General features: G+C 59.2%; 1 protein-coding gene across 5 annotated transcripts in view; it reads right to left on the reverse strand.

Moving 5' to 3' along the window:
* Nucleotides 1–6: 6 nt before the first annotated feature.
* PLA2G6 (phospholipase A2 group VI) overlaps nucleotides 7–19,205 on the reverse strand; it is a 39,099-nt gene continuing 19,900 nt past the window's right edge. For 2 of the 5 annotated variants that reach the window (XM_006102419.3, XM_014467763.2), the window contains exons 4-17: nucleotides 17,853–18,036; nucleotides 15,514–15,701; nucleotides 12,883–12,979; nucleotides 11,614–11,796; nucleotides 10,042–10,150; nucleotides 8,763–8,915; nucleotides 6,998–7,076; nucleotides 5,336–5,499; nucleotides 3,928–4,078; nucleotides 2,466–2,602; nucleotides 1,879–2,033; nucleotides 998–1,165; nucleotides 462–535; nucleotides 176–320 (exon numbers count right to left, since the gene is read on the reverse strand). In XM_006102419.3, the coding sequence (XP_006102481.1) occupies nucleotides 176–320; nucleotides 462–535; nucleotides 998–1,165; nucleotides 1,879–2,033; nucleotides 2,466–2,602; nucleotides 3,928–4,078; nucleotides 5,336–5,499; nucleotides 6,998–7,076; nucleotides 8,763–8,915; nucleotides 10,042–10,150; nucleotides 11,614–11,796; nucleotides 12,883–12,979; nucleotides 15,514–15,701; nucleotides 17,853–18,036 (1,987 nt within the window). Of the gene's footprint in view, nucleotides 321–461; nucleotides 536–997; nucleotides 1,166–1,878; nucleotides 2,034–2,465; nucleotides 2,603–3,927; nucleotides 4,079–5,335; nucleotides 5,500–6,997; nucleotides 7,077–8,762; nucleotides 8,916–10,041; nucleotides 10,151–11,613; nucleotides 11,797–12,882; nucleotides 12,980–15,513; nucleotides 15,702–17,852; nucleotides 18,037–19,205 lie in introns of those variants that run through there. The other 3 variants (XM_023743792.1, XM_023743794.1, XM_023743795.1) reach the window with 3 other exon arrangements.

Below are 19,205 nucleotides of genomic sequence, written 5' to 3' on the forward strand. Positions count from 1 at the left end.
CCCTCTGCTGCTGGGGTGGATGGTGGCCTATTTTTCTGTAGCTTCTCCAGCCCCACCCCCAGGGCAGAGGGCAGATGGGCGGCTGCACCCCAGAGGACCGGAGGAGCCCAGGGCTGGGCAAACCAGGGCGCCCTTAGTGTCTGAGTGAGAGGTGGAGGGGGTGGCTGGGCGGGGCCTAGGGGGACAGCAGCAGCTGGATGAGCTTCTGGAACTCCTCCCGGTGCTCGTGAATGTACACCTCGGTCTCCCAGAGGGCGTTGACCAGCACCGTGTCGCTCACCTCGTCCAGCATGATGTCTGTGCCCAGCTGGGGGTTCAATCTGCCCAAGTCAAGGAGGAGGGGTCACCCCAGGACTCTTGGCCTGGGTGGGGGAAAGGAATGTCCCTGCCAAGGGCTGGGTGGGGAAGGCCACCGTGTCTGGCCAGCAGGGGGTGGGGCTGGGGCTGAGGGCGGCCCTCACCTGAAGTACTGGATGCCGACCATCTCACACCAGGCCCGGGCCCGGTCCACGGCCCGCCCGTCCGGATCCGTGCACTGGGGAGAAGCCGCCTCTGTGAGCACCCAGCCCACCCACAGCCCCTGCCCGGACCCCCTGTCTGGCTCAGCCACCCATCCGCAGAGGGACTTGGGCAAGTCCCCTCCCTGGGCACAGTGACTGCCCCAGCTGGGCAATCGAAGGGGCAGGGCCTGGGGTTCTCCCAGGTGGCCCAGGGCACCACTGAGGGTCAGGGAGTGTGAGGGGGCGACAGGGCTGAGTGGACAGCCTCCATGCCCCGCCCCCTGCAGCCTTTGCCATCAGGTATTCCACAGCTAAGAGATGCTGGAGCCCCTGCTCAGGTGGTCACAGGGTCCCCGCAGCACTGATGGAATCAGGACCCCTCCCTGAGCCGGCTAACGGGGACCCACAGAGCCCCTGACACCCGAGTACACAGAAGAGGGAGGGCACCGTCCTGTGCTGAGGCCGGAAGAGGGGCCTGGGGAGGGGCCCATACTCACACAGTCCACCACCATTTTGCCCAGTTCCTTGGCCCCAAAAACGGTTTTCGCCAGTTCCCAGGGGTTGCTGGGACGGAAGACGTCCACACAGGTCACGGGCACCTGCGGGGACTTCCCTGTCCCCAGAGAGACGACGATGGAGAGTTTCTTCACCTTGCTGCCCTGACCCTGTTGGGGACAGGACTGGGTGGTCAGAGGAGACCTTCCCCCGGCGGACCTTGGCGGGGGAGTGAGGTCTCGGAGGGGCCCTGGGGGAGCGAGAAGAGGTGGCAGCGCCTGTGGAGGAGCGGGGCCTGGGCTGCCTCCTTTGCTCGGCAGGAGCTGTGCTTGCCCGGAGTCACTCCACCACAGGAGCGGCTTAGACGGAGGATGTCACAGGACCTTCCTCATCCCACAGCCTCCTCCCCCAGGGAGCCTGCCCTGCCAGGCCTGGACGCTAGAGGGCGCTCACCCTCTGAAGGCAAAGCCCCTGGCTCGCCACCCAGTGTTGCATGAGAGCTTAGTGATGACCACAGTGGTGACCACAGCCAGCAAGGCCATGGCGCGCTCGGGTCAGGCGCTGTCCTGAATGCTTTACAGGGAGGAGCACAGGGGAGCCTCCTGACCATCCCCCGGCCCCGACTACCAGCCCCGCACTCAGTGGCTGAAGGGGAGGGCGGGCAGAGTCAGGGCCCAAGCCCAGAGGCCGCTGCCCCACTTGTCCTGACCGGGCTCGGAACCGCTCTCAGCACAGTGCTGCGGGCAGACACGCTGGCCAGGCAGTACATGCGAGACAAGGTTGCTGAGCGCCCGGGCAATGACCGCACGGGAAACCCGGATCTGCTGAGCGGGGCGGGTGGGGGGGAGAGGGGGAGGGTTGTCGGACCCGAGGAGGCTCTCACCTTGCGGATCATGTCCTGGTTGTACTCATGGATCTCGGTCATGGCGTCCAGCGTGGGGTTGTTGGCCAGCAGCCCGCCATCCAGGTAGCGTCCACTCGGCCGGAAGTAGGTGGGAGCTGCCCCACTGCTCCGGGCTGCCCGCCACACCAGCTGCTCTGAGGGTGGGGAGGAGGGTGGCCCAGTGGGACAAGGGACTGGTACAATTTCCGAGCTCTTCAGATCTCAGTATGCGTGTGTATGTGCATGCGTGTGTGTGCGCCTGTATATGTGTGTGCACGTGTATACATGTGTGCATGTCTGTGTGTGTGGCTGCAGGAGAAGGGAGAGGCTGGGAACTCTTCAGGAACAGGCCCAGCAAGGCATGCTGTCTGTCCCCCTCCTCCCCCGTGGAAGGCGGGGTGCAGCTGAGGGCCTCCTCTAGCCCGGCTGACAGCTCCCCACTCTGCCTGTCCTCAGCCAATAAAGACGCAGGGCAGCCGATGGGAGGGGTGGGCTGGGGGTGCCAGTGACGAGCCTACGACTCCCACCCGCACCCCACGCCTCACATGTCAGTCGCTTCCCACAGATGCGGCAAACATGGTGTTAACCTGAGGGCCGAGTTGGAGGCTTGAGGTTAATGTTCTGGCTGCAGCGAGGCTCCCGCGCACACTCCGGGGCCTCGTAATTGCGGAAGAGGTGGAGTTCAGCCGGCTGCCGGTCCGACAGCGTCCCTGTCAGCATCACCCTGGAGAGAAACAGAAACAGGACGCTGAGGTCGCTGACTGCCCCCCCCCTTCCCCCGGCAGCCCACTCCCCCCAACCCCGCCCGGCAGCCCACTCCTGGGAGTTCGTCCTCAGCCGCTCTCTCCCGCACGCACGTGTGGAGGTGGGCGCAGGGGGCTGCTAACGGCAGCAGCATTGGTTCAAGCACAAGACTGGCAACAACGGAACTGTCCACGTGCTGGCCGGGTGGCTGCCCGCGGTCCCCACCCACTGGGGCCTGTGTCGCTGCAGAAGGATCAAGCAGCTCTATGTGCCGATGGGCACTGAGCACCGAGATTTGTGGCCAAGTAGAACCAGGCTCAGGACAGTGTGATATGCCACCATTTACCAACAACAAATCCCCCAAAATCCCATGTGCCTATTTGCTTGGTCGGAGGGAACTCTGAAGGGCCACGAGCAGCACTGGGGACAGGGGGCTGCAGCTCAGGAGACCTCCCCGTGTCCCCAGTGGTCCCCCTTCAATGCTCCATCTGCCAGGAGAGTCTATTGAAGAAGATCCCTGCTTGTCTGAGACCAGACATCCTAAAATGCGGTGGGGAGTGCAGACCGGCACAGCCCCCTGGGAAATAACATGTATGGAGACTCATCAATGTCTTGCTCTCTGGCCTGTAAGCCACATTAGGAAATCTCCCTAAAGGAATAATCCAGTCACAGCGCAGGCTTCCGTACACGGCTGTCGTCTCGTTGCCATGCATTACTGTGAAAAATGCGCCCATCGAAGCAGGACAGCAGAAGACAGTGAAGTGCTGTTTCAGAGTTACACTTGCAAGGGGGTCAGAGTAACACAGAAACGTATTTGTTATATTGTAAAGCTAGACATAAAGGGAAGGGAACAAAAAACTCTGCACAGGAAAAAACATTAGTTTTCCATTTCTGGGAATACTGTGGAGAGGTCATTTGAACAATCTTCCCACTGGAAAAAAAATTAAAAGCTGGAAAAGATATATTTTTTAAAAATCTACTTAAAAGCACAGACCCAACAAGACAAAGGGAATGCCAGGTAAGTCCCGAGGAAAAGCAAGGACCCAGAGAGGTAAGTGAGCACAGACCCGGCTTCGGCCTGAAGCCAGAAACCAAACTCAGTCCATTTAAGCTTCAGGGTTGATGGCCTCCTGGGGCCAGAGGGACAGAGTCGAAGTCCAGGGCCCACCAAAGGAGAGACCCTCCCTATATTAGGGGGACCCCAAAGGGCTATACTCTTGGGAAAGGTAAACCAGAAATAAACCTGCCCTTTCCCCATCCCTGCAGGCATAGCCGGCCACAGCCCAGGCCCCTGCGCAGGCTCACTTGGGCTTCTTGATGTCCGTCATCTTGGTGTGCTCGCCAAACTCCCGCTTCAGGAACTCCTCCAGGGGCCCTGACTCGTAGGGCCGCGAGCCCCGGAACACCTCGTCCTTCATGCGGAAGTACACGCCACGCATGTAGACCATGGACTTGCCTAGGAACGGACGGGTCGGAGCGGGGAGGCACGCCTGAGCGCAGGCCGGCTGGGGAAGCCGGTGCAGCAGCGGCAGGTGAGGGCAGCTCTGCCCAGGCACCGACCAAGCCGGGCTCCGGCCTCCTCGGCACCTCCCCTCCCAGGCAGATGTCCCCTTCAGCAGCCCAAGGCTCACCACTTGACTTCCTATTCACAATTTTGCATTATTTTCCTTGAAGAAGGGCCCCGGACGTGTATGAGCCTTTAAATCTGGATCTACTCTGTGTGTCACGGGAAATAAGAACCAGCCCTGTCTTCAGAGGCTCCAATGACAGGGTCAAAGGGCAGGCTGCACCTCACAGGAAGTGAAGTGAGGTGTCCACGTGCCTCACCGGCCGGGGTGCGCAAACAGGGGCTGTGGAGGGGGTTCTGCCCGTGACAGGTCTAACTGGGCGACCCCCAGATCCCTTCCGCAGCCCCCAGGAGTCTGAAGACCCCGGACGGGGGCCCGTGTCCTCTGAAGGAGGGAGAGACCCTGCCTGGGGGAGAGGCTAGGCTCTCCCCCCACCCCCGTGTCCCCGTGGAGGCAGCCCTGAGATGGCTCCTCTCGGGTGGAAGGCAGGGACTGAAGAGCAGAGAGGGACGTGGGACCTGGAGCCAGGAGCCGGCGGGCGGGGCACACAGATGGAGACCCGGCCTGACCCTCTCTGGTCCTCAGCTTCCCCAGCTGTAACCTCACAAGGCTATGGTGACCATCACAAACATGATGTGAAGCACCAGGCAGTAAACTGTTGGGATGCCAAACCTGGCAACGTGCCAGCTGATGACCCTCCTCTCCCAGAGCTCAGGGACGCTGCTGCTCCCGGCCACCTCCTGGCCCAGGGCCCTCACGCTGTGGCAGCTGGGCCGTGGCCTCCTCCCCCAGTGAACACCCATCAGACCGGGGCTCCCTGGGTGGGGTGTGTGTCTGAGTCGGGCCCGTGTCCCTAGCACCTGGCACCGGCCTGGCCCTGACGCCGGGTGCAGAAGGGTCCTCTCCTGGTGCCTTCGGATCTGGAGAGTATGGACTCCAACTGGACCAGGCAGGGGTCACAGCCAGGGAGGCCGAGGGCATTGCCTGCCTGGAGGGGGGTGACGCTGCTCTGGGAGGCTCCCCGCAGCAGGCAGGACCCCACAGCCCAGACACTCCATGAAGGAGATGCCAGTCAAGACGAGGCCAACCAGTTTGCAGGTCCAGACCCAGCCCGCCCGGCCCCCGCCCTGCGGGGAGCGTCTCACTGTGCAGAATGGCCAGGGCCAGGATGCCGCCGGTGCTGGTCCCAGCCACCCAGTCAAAGAGGTCCTTGGTGGCGACGCCCGAGGCCTTCTCGATGGCGATGAGGAGCTGGATGATGACCAGGCCTTTCACGCCCCCTCCGTCCAGGCAGAGCAGGTTGTCGTGGCTGCGGAGGGGACAGCAGGGGAGAGAAGAGGGCTCGTCACCGCCCAGCACTTTACATCCCGCACGCCAGCCCGGAGCCAGGGCACCGATGGCCACAGGATGGGCACGTGAGACCAAGCTCAGGGCTACTGAAGCTTTGGGGGGGAGAGGGGGGTTCAAAAAAAGAAGTATGGCTCTAGCCCAGTGATGGCGAACCTTTTGAGCTCGGCGTGTCAGCATTTTGAAAAACCCTAACTTAACTCCGGTGCCGTGTCACATATAGAAATTTTCTGATATTTGCAACCATAGTAAAACAAAGACTTATATTTTTGATATTTATTTTATCTATTTAAATGCCATTTAACAAAGAAAAATCAACCAAAAAAATGAGTTCGCGTGTCACCTGACACGCGTGTCATAGGTTCGCCATCACTGCCCTAGGAGGCTGCTGGTCCCAAGAAGGATGCTGGTCCCTAGGAGGGATGCTGGTCCCTAGGAGGCTGCTAGAACAGGAACATTGACAGTAATCTATGGTAATAAAAGCGTAATGTGCAAATCGACTGAATGGCCGAACAGCAGAACGACCATCTGGACGACCACGCTATGACACCCACTGGCGCCAGGCCAGCCAAGGCGGGTGCGATGTGATTGGTCGGGGGTCCCAGCCTTTGCCCCATGATCGCCCTGCAGAGGGAGGCCCAGGCCACTGACCAGCAGGCTGCGGCGGGTAGTCTGGGCCTCCCTCTGCAGGGGCGATCCATCACGGAGCCCCGGCCGGGTGGGCAGGGCTACCTCTTTGGGGTGATCCATCGCAGAGCCCCACGATCGACTGCCCCACAGAGGGAGGCCCAGGCTACCTGGCCAGCAGTGCTACGGCGGGTGGGTGGGGCCTCCCTCTGCGGGGCGATCGATCACGGGGCTCCCTGACTGTGAGAGGGCGCAGGCCAGGCTGAGGGACCCCCTCCCCCAGGGCACGAATTTTGTGCACTGGGCCTCTAGTAGAGAATAAGCCAGCTCTATTACTAAGGGGGTGGAGAGAGCAGCCGCTGGGAACCACGTCATCCTGGTGACCTGATGTGCCGGTGGGCATGGATTCTGGGCCCTAGGGACTGTCATCCAGGACATGGCAGGGCTTCTTCTCTTTGTGCCCATCACCCAGGTCCGCCTTCTGCAATGGGCCTGGGTGCACAGCAGGTGCTCGGAGGCAGGGTAAGGAGTGGGGTGGAATCTGAGGGAAGCAGGCCCTGGTCTCTGCAGAGAGGACCTGCACCTGCCCCCACAACCGTGACAGGTCTCGGGGAAGGGACAGGACTGCAGCCGCTCCATCGTGTGGCCCAGAGCCTGCACGGCCACTGGCGAAGGAGCAGACCCAGGCCCTCTAAACACTCAGCCTCCTCGCTGTGAACTAGAGGACCGAGCCGCCTCACAGGACCGCGGGCGGACTAGACACAAGCCACAAGCCCTCGGTGGACCCCAGCAGAGGCCGCGCACATGTGCCCCCCCTTTCCCTCCTCACTCACGTCCGCTTCTCGTCCCGCATGGAGCTCAGGATGAAGGTGGGCTTCCGGGCCCGGGAGATGTGCACCAGGTCCTGCAGCTCTGCAGGGCGGAGGGCTGGGTGGGCAGAGGCCGGGCAGGTGCCAGCCCCCCCCCCGCCCCAATGGGTCCAGGAGCAAAGCTGTACCCTCACCCCACCATCCCTAGCAGGAGCATCTGCCTGCTGCCCCGGGAAGGGCTCTTTGTCCCAGGAAACAGCTCAGCCAAAGCCCGCAGGCCCCTGGGAGCCCCCAACCTGCCGGGCCAGTGCCCGGATGTGGCTCAATGTCGTCCCCTCAGGGCTGGGAAGCACAGGCGCCCCTGACGTATCCTGTGCTTCCAGTCCACAGCGTGTTCCTCACACACCAGGCTGGTGCTGCTGACCCACCCTCACCAGAACTGCTATCCCAACTCGCAGACGAGGCTGAGGCTACGCGACTCGTCCACGGCCACTGAGCCCAAAGGGCTGAGTCAGGACGTTCCCTGGGCTTTAACTGCGTGCATGCAGGGAGACACCCGAACCACTCTTCAGACTGATCCCCTGAAAACTTCCTCAGCGGCCTCTCGACTTGGATGCGCCCGTCCACTCAGTCCTTGTGTCCCCCGTGCCCACCCAGTGCCTGAGCTGCCCTCCTGACAAGCAGCTGGGCCCCAGGCGCCTGGCCCAGCAGTGTCAGGTCACCCGGGCCCCCCACACCACTGAGCATGGAGTCTAGAAGCAGCAAAGCAGGAAGCAGCCAGCAGGCGGCGGGCCCCTTCAGCAGGGCAGGCGGCCAGAGTGGGCACAATGAGCGGGAGACTGGCCAGGAGGGCAGTGGACAGAGGGTCAGGCAGGGAGGGCAGCAGGGTGCACGTGTCGGCATGCAGCTGAGAAAAAGGGAACTCGGCTACAGCTAACTCGGGGCATGGCGCGCTCGGCCCCTCTAGGCCAGGGCATTACCCATCTGCAGCCGCGCCCAGGCCCACCATCCAGCCTGGCTTGGGTGACTGACTGCCTGTGAATTGAGAGAATGAGGTGGGGGCAGGTTTTGGATGAGGGGGAGGGGGTGCGGGGGAGAGTGGAGCCAGAGGACTGACTGAGCTCCAGGCTTGGCTGGGCTCTCTTGGTCTGCTTCCCCCCTCTCCCCCCCAAAAAAGGCCAGCTTGCCAAGGATAGGTTTCTGATGGCCCTGTTCAGGGGACCCCCTTCCCAAACAATCTAGGGCCTTGGGGGGCTACGCTCAGGAGACCCAGAGTCTCCTGGGGGCATCTCCACAGGCACCCGGGAGGCCTGGGGCAGATGCTGGTGCTCTTCATGATCAAAGCCTGTAGGTCACTGAAAGGGCCAGCGGGGGGCACACAGGCCTCAGGCCCCACAGTGACTCCCTGCGCAGCAGGAACATTCCTCGTTGAAGCCCGAGGGTCAGGGGCTCTGGACCCCAAACAGAACTCCTCACTCCACCCTGAGCTCCCAGGGGACACAGAGGCCATGAAAGCACCCACCTCATGGGTGCCAGGCATGCCCAGACCTGAGACCCGTGTCCAGGGCATCCTTGCAGGAAAAAGGGACCGTGGGACGTTAGCCAGGGACCCATGGCCTCTGGGCTCTGTGGGCTGCTGGCTGCCCGTGGAGGCTGATCAACCCGCCCCCCCTCCCTCCCGGCTCATCTCAATGGCTTCTACGCTGGGGCCTTCTCTCAGGAGCTCTGATCTGAGAGCCTGGGAACCAGCTGGAGAGGAGGGAGCATGGTGCGGGGGGAGGGGGCCTACCTAGGCTGTTTAAGCTGATCGGTGGGGGCTGAGATCTTTCCGGGCAGAAGGAATGCTGCGCTGCGGAGGAGCCCAGCTCCGTGGGGGCCCCTGGGAAGTGGTGGTTGGCCCCTATGATTCTCAGCAGAGTTAAGACTGCCTTCCTGGTGCCAGCTGGGGACAGTGTGGGGAGGGGGAACCGCACAGGATCAGAAATGATGTCATCATGCAGGGGAGAGCCCCTCCTTTCCACACACAGCCCCTCCCTCTCCCGTCTACCAGGCCTGGGTACGTGGGGGAGCCCACCCCACCCCGACAGGCCATGCGGACTCTAGTCTGTTACATCCCAAGCAGCCTCCTTCCGGGGGCCGGGAAGGTGCGGGGTGGACCGTGGAAAATGGAAGGAGCAGGTCGGTGTGGCTCCGCCTGAGTATTTGGGGGACTCCCCCTTTCCCTTCGGCTCTAGTCAAGAAAGAGGAACTCCCATCTCCATAGTCAGCAATTCTCAAAGCTGCTGCGAGGACAGTCCTTCAGAGCTCGACAGGGACTGGCCAGCCAGCCAGCGAGCATCTACGCCCATCTAACGCATGGGATGACTGGAGGGGATGCCACGAGAGGCAGTGTTCCCACACGCGTACACGCATGCACACACGCTGGCGGGTACACACCCACGGCAACCTCCACAGCTCCCGGAAACCTCCAGAGGGGGCTCCAGGCTGCTGGTGAGGTGCACCTGCTTTTCCAGCCCTGAAGCCAAGGCTCACCAAGTGAGCATGCAGTGCATGCAGCGTGCCTGAGCACACACTTGTGTAGTGTTATGCGTGCAGGGTGCCTGAGCACGGGACACACATGCACACACTTGTGTAGTGTAATGCGTGCAGGGTGCCTGAGCACGGGACACACATGTACACACTTGTATAGTGTTATGCGTGCAGGGTGCCTGAGCACGGGACATGCATGCACACGTGTAGTGGTTCCATCCGAGAATTCTTCAAGACTGAGGAAGAGGACTGCCGCTGCCTGTCCCACCCCCTGAACCCTGGCACCCTGAGGGGGAATGGGGCTGCACAGGAGGGGACACTGGCTTGGCAAGCCCCCTGTGGGCTCCGTCTGCTGGTCAGGGACCCAGTTCTTGGGAAACGGAAGCTTCCGTCTCCGCCTCCCAGGTCCTCCTAGAAACCCTGCGCAGGGAGCAATGGGGTGGGTACAAGCAGGATGCTGGGCCCGAGCTGGGCTTCCCTCCTCCCCAGCCCCGCACCGCACCCCCGCGCAAAGCCGGACCTGGGTGATGAGCACATACCTCTGCTGATCTTGGAGGCTATGTGGGTAGGAGTCTCCCCACGGTCATTTGGGGTGTCCACCTCTGCCCCAAACACAATGAGGGCCTTGATCATCTCCACGTTGCCTCTCTGTTGGGCATGGAGCGGGGGTTGGAGGAAACAGCCAATAGTGCAAGGAAACACAAAGAAAAAGGAGCCCAGCCTCTCCCACGCTACCATCAATTTGGGCCCCTCTCCTCGGCACAGGAGAGACACTGGACCATTTTTTTTTTAATCCTCACCCAAGGATATTTTTCCATTGATTTTTAGAGAGAGAGAGAAGGGAGTGTCAGCCTGCAGACAGAAGGGTCCAGGGTTCGATTCCAGTCAAGGGCAGGTACCTCAGTTGCAGGCTCCGGGCCCTGGTCAGGGGCATGCGGGAGGCAACTGATGTGTCTCTCTCCATCAGTGTTTCTCTCTGTCTCCTCCCACTCTCTCTAAAAATCACTGGGAAAAAATACCCTCGGGCGCGGATTTAAAACACACACATCTTTGGGATCCTCGATTATTTTTAAGAGTATGAAGGGACCAAATAGACCAAGACGTTCGAGAACTGCTGAACTGGATCATCCTAAGGGCCCACTCAGGACTAAAAATGCCCAGGGTTTTATTTATAACCTCAGCCTCTTGAGCAACGCTGCTCTATAATCATGACCTTTGGTATAAAACAGGATGTCTTTGAATTTGTCCTAAATCGACTTCTTTTAGAGCCTCCCAGTCCCTCACTCCGAGACTTAGAAACAGACTTCTGTGCATGTGGTATTGCTACAGTTACACACACACACAGATGTGCCTGTAACACAGTAACAGTCCCTCCCCTCATGCAATATGTTCATACTGTAGCCGTCTAACCAGACTGCCGGCCTTTAAGGGCAGGAACTATGCTCTATAATAAACCAACAAGCGTGACCAACACCAACCGCCTGCCGCCCAGCTGTGGAAGCAGGCCTGCCTCCCAGCAGCTTAGAGTCCACCTGGGATATAGGAGCAATACACAGCCCCCGGCGTGGCTCAGCGGTTGGGCGTCGACCTATGAAGCAGGAGGGCAGGATTGGATACCCAGTCAGAGGTTGCGGGCTCGATCCCCAGTGTGGGGCGTGGAGGAGGCAGCCGATCAGCGGTTCTCGCTCATCATTGATAGTTCTCTCTCTCTCATTCTCTCCTCCGCTCTGAAATCAATACAACTTTTAAAAAAGAGAACAATACGCAGACAGATACGGCTCCCTAGTGACGAAGGAGGACCGACACCTGTGGACGCTCACTCCGCGCCAGGTCCCATGTGTCACTCAGACAGTCCTCAGGGCTACCAAGTGCTTCCCTTGACTCCTCTCGGCAGCTCTGCAGGTGGGGACCGACACCTACAGTTCCCAGGTGAGCACGCCAGGGCTGACAAAGGCGATAGGAGTTGCCCAGGGCTACAGTCAGTAGGCAGAGCTGTACCCTCCCCGCAGAGCCAGGCGTCAAGTTGGGAGGCACGGAGTGAGGATGCCAGGGCGCAGGGGAGGAGCCGGGCTCTGCACCCCCGCCCCCCTGCCTTCCCGGCACAGACTCACCGACATGGCCAGGTGCAGCGGCGTGTTGCCGTGCTCCCCGCGGGCGTTGGTGTTGGCCCCATAGGTCAGCAGCACCATGGCGCAGTCGAAGCGGTTGCGCATCACCGACACGTGCAGAGCCGTGTTGCCCGCGGAGCTGGTGTTGTTCACATCGCAGCCTCGTTTCAGCAGCAGGCGGGCCATCTGCGGGAGACAGGGTCCGGGCCCACGTCAGCAGCTGTGGCACCTGGGCGCTGCCACTCCCTCCCTCAGAGGCCTCTGGAAAGCTGCAGCAAGAGACGAGCCCAGCTGGCAGGCCTCAGTTCTGGGGGCGGCTCTAGACTGTGGCACCATCAGCACCCCAAGAACTAGGGGGTAAAAAGCTGAAGATGTGCCAACTGTTCTACTAGGCCTCCAAGTCCTTCCCTGGAGCTCACAGGACCTGTGCCCCCTGCAGAATTCTTCTGGGCCCTGCCCTGCCCTGTCACCCTCCCTGGAACCCTGCAAAGTCAGGCTCCCTCCTCGGGACGTGGCCACACACACCACTGCTCACCCAGCAGCCCTGAGGAGCCTACAGCTGTGGAGAGGAGCCTGGACTTCGAAGCCCAATAGGCTTGAGCAGCTCCACTCACCCCAGTTACCTGAGCTTGGATGGGTCACTGCCCCCCTCTGCACCTCAGCTTTCTCTCCTTGTAAAATGCAAGTCTCTACCTCACAGAGTGTGGAAACAATGAATGACAAACATACACGAAAGTCCCTGACTTGGTGGCTAGCTGCTGGCATGAAGACAGTACCCTGAAAGTGTGCATCTCCGCCCTCCTGGCCCTGGCAGCTAGGAGCAGGCCATGGCCTCCGGGGCCACCCAGTGCACTGCCGAGCTGTGCTGCCCGGAGATGAGAGACCAGAGACCTCCTCCTCCCAGGGGGACGGAGCGCGGCGTAGGGAGAGGCCTCAGAGGAGAGGCCGCTGGAGCCAGCCGCAGCCACGCCATCAACCTCTACCTTCTGTTTATGAGGCACTTGACCATTTATAAAGATTTTTCTCCCGCGATACCTTGCTGACGTCACACCTCCAGAGGCAGGACCTCCAGTTCAGACAGGACAAGTCCGCAGAGGGGACATGTCACCGTGCCAGTGAGCACTGGAGCAACACCAGGATGTCATCTCTCCTTGGTCCTCTCTGCCTGGGCGCCCACTGCGAGATCAACCTCCCAAGTGCCATCCTCAGGGTCCCTGTAGGAACCAGGCTCAGGGAACTGCCCCTGCCTACCACTCCCCCAGAGCCACCTACCTCTGCTTTCTTGGCCCAGTGGAGGGGGCTGGCTCCATAGCGTGGGTCTTTGCTATGGACCTGGCTGCTGTCCATGCTGATGATCATTTCAGCACACCTGGGGAGAGAGGAGCCTGGGTCAGTGAGGAAGGCCAGAGGAAGGCTGGTGCCAGGAGAGGTCACAGGGGCTTCATCGACTGGTTAGGGAGAGTTTCTGCAAGTAAAGTTGCAATTAAAACCAACCAGCATGAATACCATGGGTATATCTAGGGATATCATGAGCCCTCCAGGCACAGCTCAAGCCCCTTCCTCCAGGAAGCCTTCCCTGATAACTCCCATCAGCAATGATCACTTTCACTGGTGTTGGCTTTAGGGTCAGACAGGCTTGCGGGCAAGCCCCAGCTTCCTCACTGGTGACCTCTGGAAGGTGACTTAGTCCACCTGCCACATGGAGGCAGTTCTCACAGGACTGGGCAGGAATGAAAGGAGACAGGGTATCTCAGCACTGGTTCTGTGCCTGGCACACAGCCCCCTCATCCCCGACCCCCCACTGTTAGTCTCCTGCAGTGACTGCATCCTGCAGGAAGAAGCAGGCAGGGTGGGTAAGAGTCCAGCTGCTCTCCACCCCTAGGATTATAACCAAAGGAACTGAACTCAGGGGCTCGAACAGTATGTTTACTGCGGCCCTATTCACAGCAGCCAAAAGGTGGAAGCAACCCAGGTGTCCGACAGATGACTGGAAAGCAAAATGTGGTCCCTCCGATGGAGTATTATCCTGCCTTAAAATGGAAGGAGCCTCTGGTCCTTGTGACGACACTACTGACCCTTGGAGACGTCGCTCTACGTGAAACCAGAGTCCCGGGAAGGTCAGCACACACCAGAGGGGCTCCCAGGCCGGAGCTGGGATGAACCACGCTCAGTAAGGCCACCGCCTGTGATTCTTAGAGTGCAGCTGCGCTGGCCACCGCGCGGCAGCAGAGGGGGTCCCCACGGGGCCCCAGGAGCATGGCTGTGGGCACACCCAAGGCACAAGATGACTAGTGTCACCCTGCAGGCAATGATCCTCTCTGATCTGAGCGGCCGGCAGGGCGGCCTGGGTGCGGCAGAGAGGGCAGGCGCTGCGGGTCCCTGAGGAGGCAGCCGCCTGGACAACACCAGGGTTCTGAAGGGACAGGGACGGAGCAGGTGACCGGAGCCTGCAGGGGCTGACGCCAAGCACGAGCAGGGCCACCGAGCCAGCCCTCAGGTGCAGGCGAGCACGACCATCACTGTACCATCGGGTCGCAACCTGCAACGAGGGAACCTGACTCCTGGGGGTGAGAGCGCTGGTACTGCCTCCAGCCCCTTGGTCAAGTCTTTCTTAAAGTTCCAGCTCTTGGCTGTGCTCGGGAGGCTAAGGGAAAGGAGGCTTTGTCCGAGCGTGGGCCTTTGAGGGGAGAGCAATGCCCCGGGGGCCAGCCAGGTGCCCAGAGGAAGGGGAACCCAGAGGAAGGGCGAGAGTGCCTGAGCGTGGCCCGTCACGTGCCCTTTTCCCACTGCCTGCCTGGCACTCAGCACTGGGGGATCTTGGGTGACTTCTGTCTCCTGTCCCGGGGCTGTTCTCTTTTTTTTTTTTTTTTTTTTTTTTTTTTTTTTTTTAATATTTTTTTATTTTTCGCTTAAAGTATTACAAAGGGTATTACATAAGTGTCCTTTTTTTCCCCCCCGCCCTTGACACACCCCTACCCTCCCTTATCCCCCAGTGTCTTATGTCCATTAGTTATGCTTATATGCATGCATACAAGTCCTTCGGTTGATCTCTTACTCCCTCCCTCCTGCCCCCCAACTCTCTCTGGCCTTCCCGGGGCTGTTCTCTTATCCATCTTCATAGGGCACAGTGGCTGGTCTGAGGGGCTGACCGACTCATTCATTCATTCATTCATTCATTCTAGATATTGTACCTGCTAGGTAATATTTTGAGATAGTCATCTCTTTTATCCATGCCCCGCCTCATCCCTTATACACACACATACACACACACACACACACACACACACACAACCCCCACATGGGGAAGAATTTCCTGAGACCAGGTTCCCAGGTCTGGGAGAAGGGAAGAAAGGAGAAAGTGTTCTAGAGCTCCCTGAGACATGGGCCGGGACCTGTGAGCCCACAGTGCCATCCACCAGGAGGGACGAATGCTTCTAGGCAGATGGGCCCTGGCCACCCTGACAACCATGCCTGGGCCTGGAGTCGGCCACAGAAGCCGTGAGCACCGCGGCGAGACGGGTTCCGATCAGGCTGGTCAGCTCGGGGGGAAGAGGACCCAGATCAGTGGGCCCCTCCGAGTCGGGGCTGCATGAGATTCTAGCACTGGACCACCCCTGGGGAGCTGGAAAGGGGAACCCAGAAAAGATTAATATTGTATCTCGTTTGGTAAAGGGAGGTTCACGGTCAGAAATTAAGGTGCATTATAGGGCAATTTGGTGTTTTATTCTTTGCACAGTGGGGTTTGTGGACTGAGATTCACACCCTACACATTGGTTCGTGCCAGGCCAGCCCTGGGCGCCAGAATCTGATGTGCATCTCAGGAGGGAGGTGAGGCCCGGCACCGTGTGAGGTGGGGGTGTGGGTGGGGTTTGGGTGAGGGTGGGGTTGGGAGGGAGGGCTTACCCCTTCTGGGAGAACTTCATGGCCGTGTGGATGGGGTAGCCGCGGGACCCCATGACGTTACAGCGAGCATTGCACAGCAGCAGCACGTGGACCATCTCCGGCTTCCCCATCTGGCAGGCCAGGTGCAGCGGGGTCAGCCCTTGGTTGTTCACCTGGTTCAGGCCGGCGGACGCGCTCTTCCCTAGGAGCTGCCAGCACAACAGAGGCGTGGGCTGCAGCCCAACACAGAGAAGCTCCTGCGTGTCCCTGTGTCCCTCCCCGGGCACCCGCCGCGGCAGCGAGGGAAGCTGGACTGCACGAGAACACGCCTGAGACTCAGAGAGAAGCAACAGAGAAGGGCGGCCTTGGGGGGGAACGGGAGCTGGCTGAACCTGGGGTGTGGTCTGGCGTGCCTGTGGCATGCATGACAATTTCTGAATAAAGAAACTGAAAATGTGGTCATATCTAGGGGAGGGCACTGGGGGTCTGGGAGGGAGGGGTAGTGTTTCTAGCTTTTCTGTCCTGCTTGAATTTTTTTTGCCGTGTGCAGATATTTTTCAATTTAAAAAAAATCAGTATTGCCCGGCCGGCATGGCTCAGTGGTTGAGCGTCGACCTATGAACTAGGAGGTCACAGTTCCATTCCTGGTCGGGGCACATGCCTGAGCAATCCCCAGTGTGGGGTGTGCAGGAAGCAGCCCATCAATGATTCTCTCCCCCTCACTCCCTCTCCCTTCTTCTCTGAAATCAATAAAAATCTATTTTAAAAAATATCAGGCCCTAGCCAGTTTGGCTCAGTGGATAGAGTATCGGCCTGCGAACTGAAAGGTCCCAGGTTCGATTCCGGTCAAGGGCACATGCCCGGGTTGTGGGCTAGATCCCCAGTGGGGGACTTGCAGAAAGTAGCCAATCCATGATTCTCTCTCACCATGAATGTTTCTATCTCTCTCTCCCTCTTCCTTCCTCTCTGAAATCAATAAAGATATATTTTAAAAAATATCAGTATTAAAAGGCACGCTGGGAGGCTTTTATTTCCTCCTTGGGCTGAATGCTGTCCCCGAGGTTAATTACGATCCTATGTGCCCGTATGGCCAGCTGGGCATATCAGCAGCCTGGGGACGCAGCAGGGTGACCCGACTAGAGGGCCCTCCCTGGGCAAACTTGAACGTCACCGACCCTGTTTCTTTAGCAAGGAGAGGAGGGAATGACCCTCCTGAACAGAGGGTGTTCTGAGAATTAACTAGAACACACACAACACCCAGTGCAGGGCAGGCAGCAGACCAGCACGCGATGAAGACAGGTGCAGCTGCGTGTACCTTGGCCCTGCCCCGAGGCAGGACATGTGTGGCCCCGTGCGGGCACTCAGCGGTTCTCGGTGAGGGCGGATGCCACAGCGGTGTGCAAGCCCCTCCCCCGAGAGCACTAATCATTAGGGATGGATCCACAGTTTCTGGAATAATGTAGCTCCATTCTGATGCCAAGGCAGAGGCAAGGATATCATCTTCAGAAGAATCTCCTAAGCCCAGGCAATAAAATACTGCCCAGTAGCCTGTCTTTTCTGCCTTATATTTGAAGTAGCCTTTCAATAACGTCACTGGATCTACTCACTCAGAATTCTTATTTTTATCTCTCTGCCCAGCTCATGGAAAATTCAACAGGAATGCCTCTGGCGCAAATGCCAGGAGGATCCAGATGGAATTTTGTTGTGTTTGTTTTGAATTCTTGTAAAAAGTTAAGCTCAGGCCCTGGCAGGCGTGGCTCAGTGGTTAGAGAGGCAGCCCACGCACGGCAGAGTCTCGGGTTTGGTTCCCGGTCAAGGGCACGTAACTGGGTTGTAGGCTCAAACCCCAGCCCCTGATAAGGGCACAGGCAGGAAGGCAACCAATCGATGTTTCTCTCTCACATCAATATTTCTCTCTCTTTCTCTCCCCCTCACTCCCTTCCTCTCTCTTTAAAAATCAATGGAAAAAATATCCTCGGGTGAGGATTAACATCAACAACAACAAAAGTTAAGCTCAGGCCCCCCAGGACCACGAGTGCCCCCACTTAGGGGTCCGGCTCTCCGGAGGCCCTCGGGAGCTGCTGAACTAAACACACCGGCTGGACTGCGAGTGGAGTCTGCCTGCTGGGTTGGAGGACTTTCCCAGATTGTCAGAGCAAAGAGGCGAGGAACACGTCTCCTTGACAAGCGAAGGAGGGAAGAGTGGATGGAGGTGAACCATCCACAACGGAGCTCGGGCCTTAAGGACCACGAGGGACCGTGAAAGGCCCCGAGTGACATCTGAGCGCAAGGACCCAGAGACAGCTGTGGGCACAGCGCGGTGTCGCTGGTGCTGCCACCCCGTCCCCACCGCGGCTCACCTGCAGCACCTGGGCACTGTTCCCCTGGACGGCGTAGTGGAAGGCCGTCTCCCCGTTGTTGTCGGTGACGTCCACCTGGGCATGGCAGTACTGCACCAGCTCCGCCAGGATCTCCGCGTCCCCCTTGCGGCAGGCCAGGTGCAGGGGCGTGCAGCCCTCCTGACTCTCCGTGCTGTTGGCACAGCTGTGGGGGGCAGACAGGTGAGTGGACACGGCACGAGGTGGGCAGGCCACTGAGAAACCCAAGTGCAGAAGAGGGAAGTGGGCTAGGAGCTCAGGAGCACTCAGGCCACGCGCCAGCTGGCCGGTTCAAACTCGGGGCTAAGCCACGATTTACTTGTATCTCATGGGATTTGTATCCGTTTTCAGTGCCAGTTGCACGCCTGTATAGGAGATGTGCCCCAGGACCACACCAGCCTGAAGTGGGCAGTGGAGTGGCACAGAAAGGGTTGCAGGCCTGGGCCAGGTGGCTCAGTTGGTTGCAGTGTCGTCCTGTACATCAAACGCCCCAGTCGGGGTGGGTATAGGAGGCAACAGATAGATCTCTCTCTCTCTCTCTCTCTCTTTCTCTCTCTCTTTCTCTCTCTCTTCCCTCTCTCATCAATAAACATAGCCTCTGGTGAAGATTTTAAAAAGGGTCGCTTACCCAGGGTACTTATATGCATATATGGACACAGACAATAGAGTGATGAAGGCCTAGGAGGGGCAGGTGCGGGGTGGAGGGGGTCAATGGGAAAAAAGCCAAACAAACTAAGGGGACATCTGTAATACTTTCAACAATAAAGAGAGAAAACATTAAAAAAAATTAAAATTAAATAAATAAGTAAAAAGGGCCGCAGATGGCAGAATCTAACAACGGGCAATTCTCTGAACCTCCCTGGGCTTCAGTATCTTTATTTACAAAAAAGTAACATCGATCCCTGCCGTGCCTGCCCTAGGAAATGGCCAGGCTTGCGAGATTAAATGCCATGATGGTCAAGAACAGGCCTGTCACCTGAGAGGGCAGCCAGGAGCTTTGAGCTGAGCAAAGGAGGTGTGGCCACCTCAGGGCAGGACTGTGACCATGATGCACATCTGGCTGAGTGGGTGTGAGTCAGTGGTCCGGCTCCCGGAGGGGCAGCCACCAGACCCTTGGAAGGAGCCACCCAGGACCTGCAGCCCCCGCAGCCCCCTCCAGCTGAGCGACCTGCACAGGCCACATAACCTCTCACTGGTGACAACGCTTCATGGGGGTGTTGGGGAAATTCCAGTTCATGGTGGGTATAAAACAGCTACCATGGGCCTGCACCCAATGGATGCTCCAGAAATGTTACGTTTTTTTCCCTCTGACTGTAGCCAGCATCTCTAGGCTCT

Source organism: Myotis lucifugus, unplaced genomic scaffold (genome assembly GCF_000147115.1).
Source record: "Myotis lucifugus unplaced genomic scaffold, Myoluc2.0 scaffold_413, whole genome shotgun sequence".
Lineage (NCBI taxonomy): Eukaryota > Metazoa > Chordata > Mammalia > Chiroptera > Vespertilionidae > Myotis > Myotis lucifugus.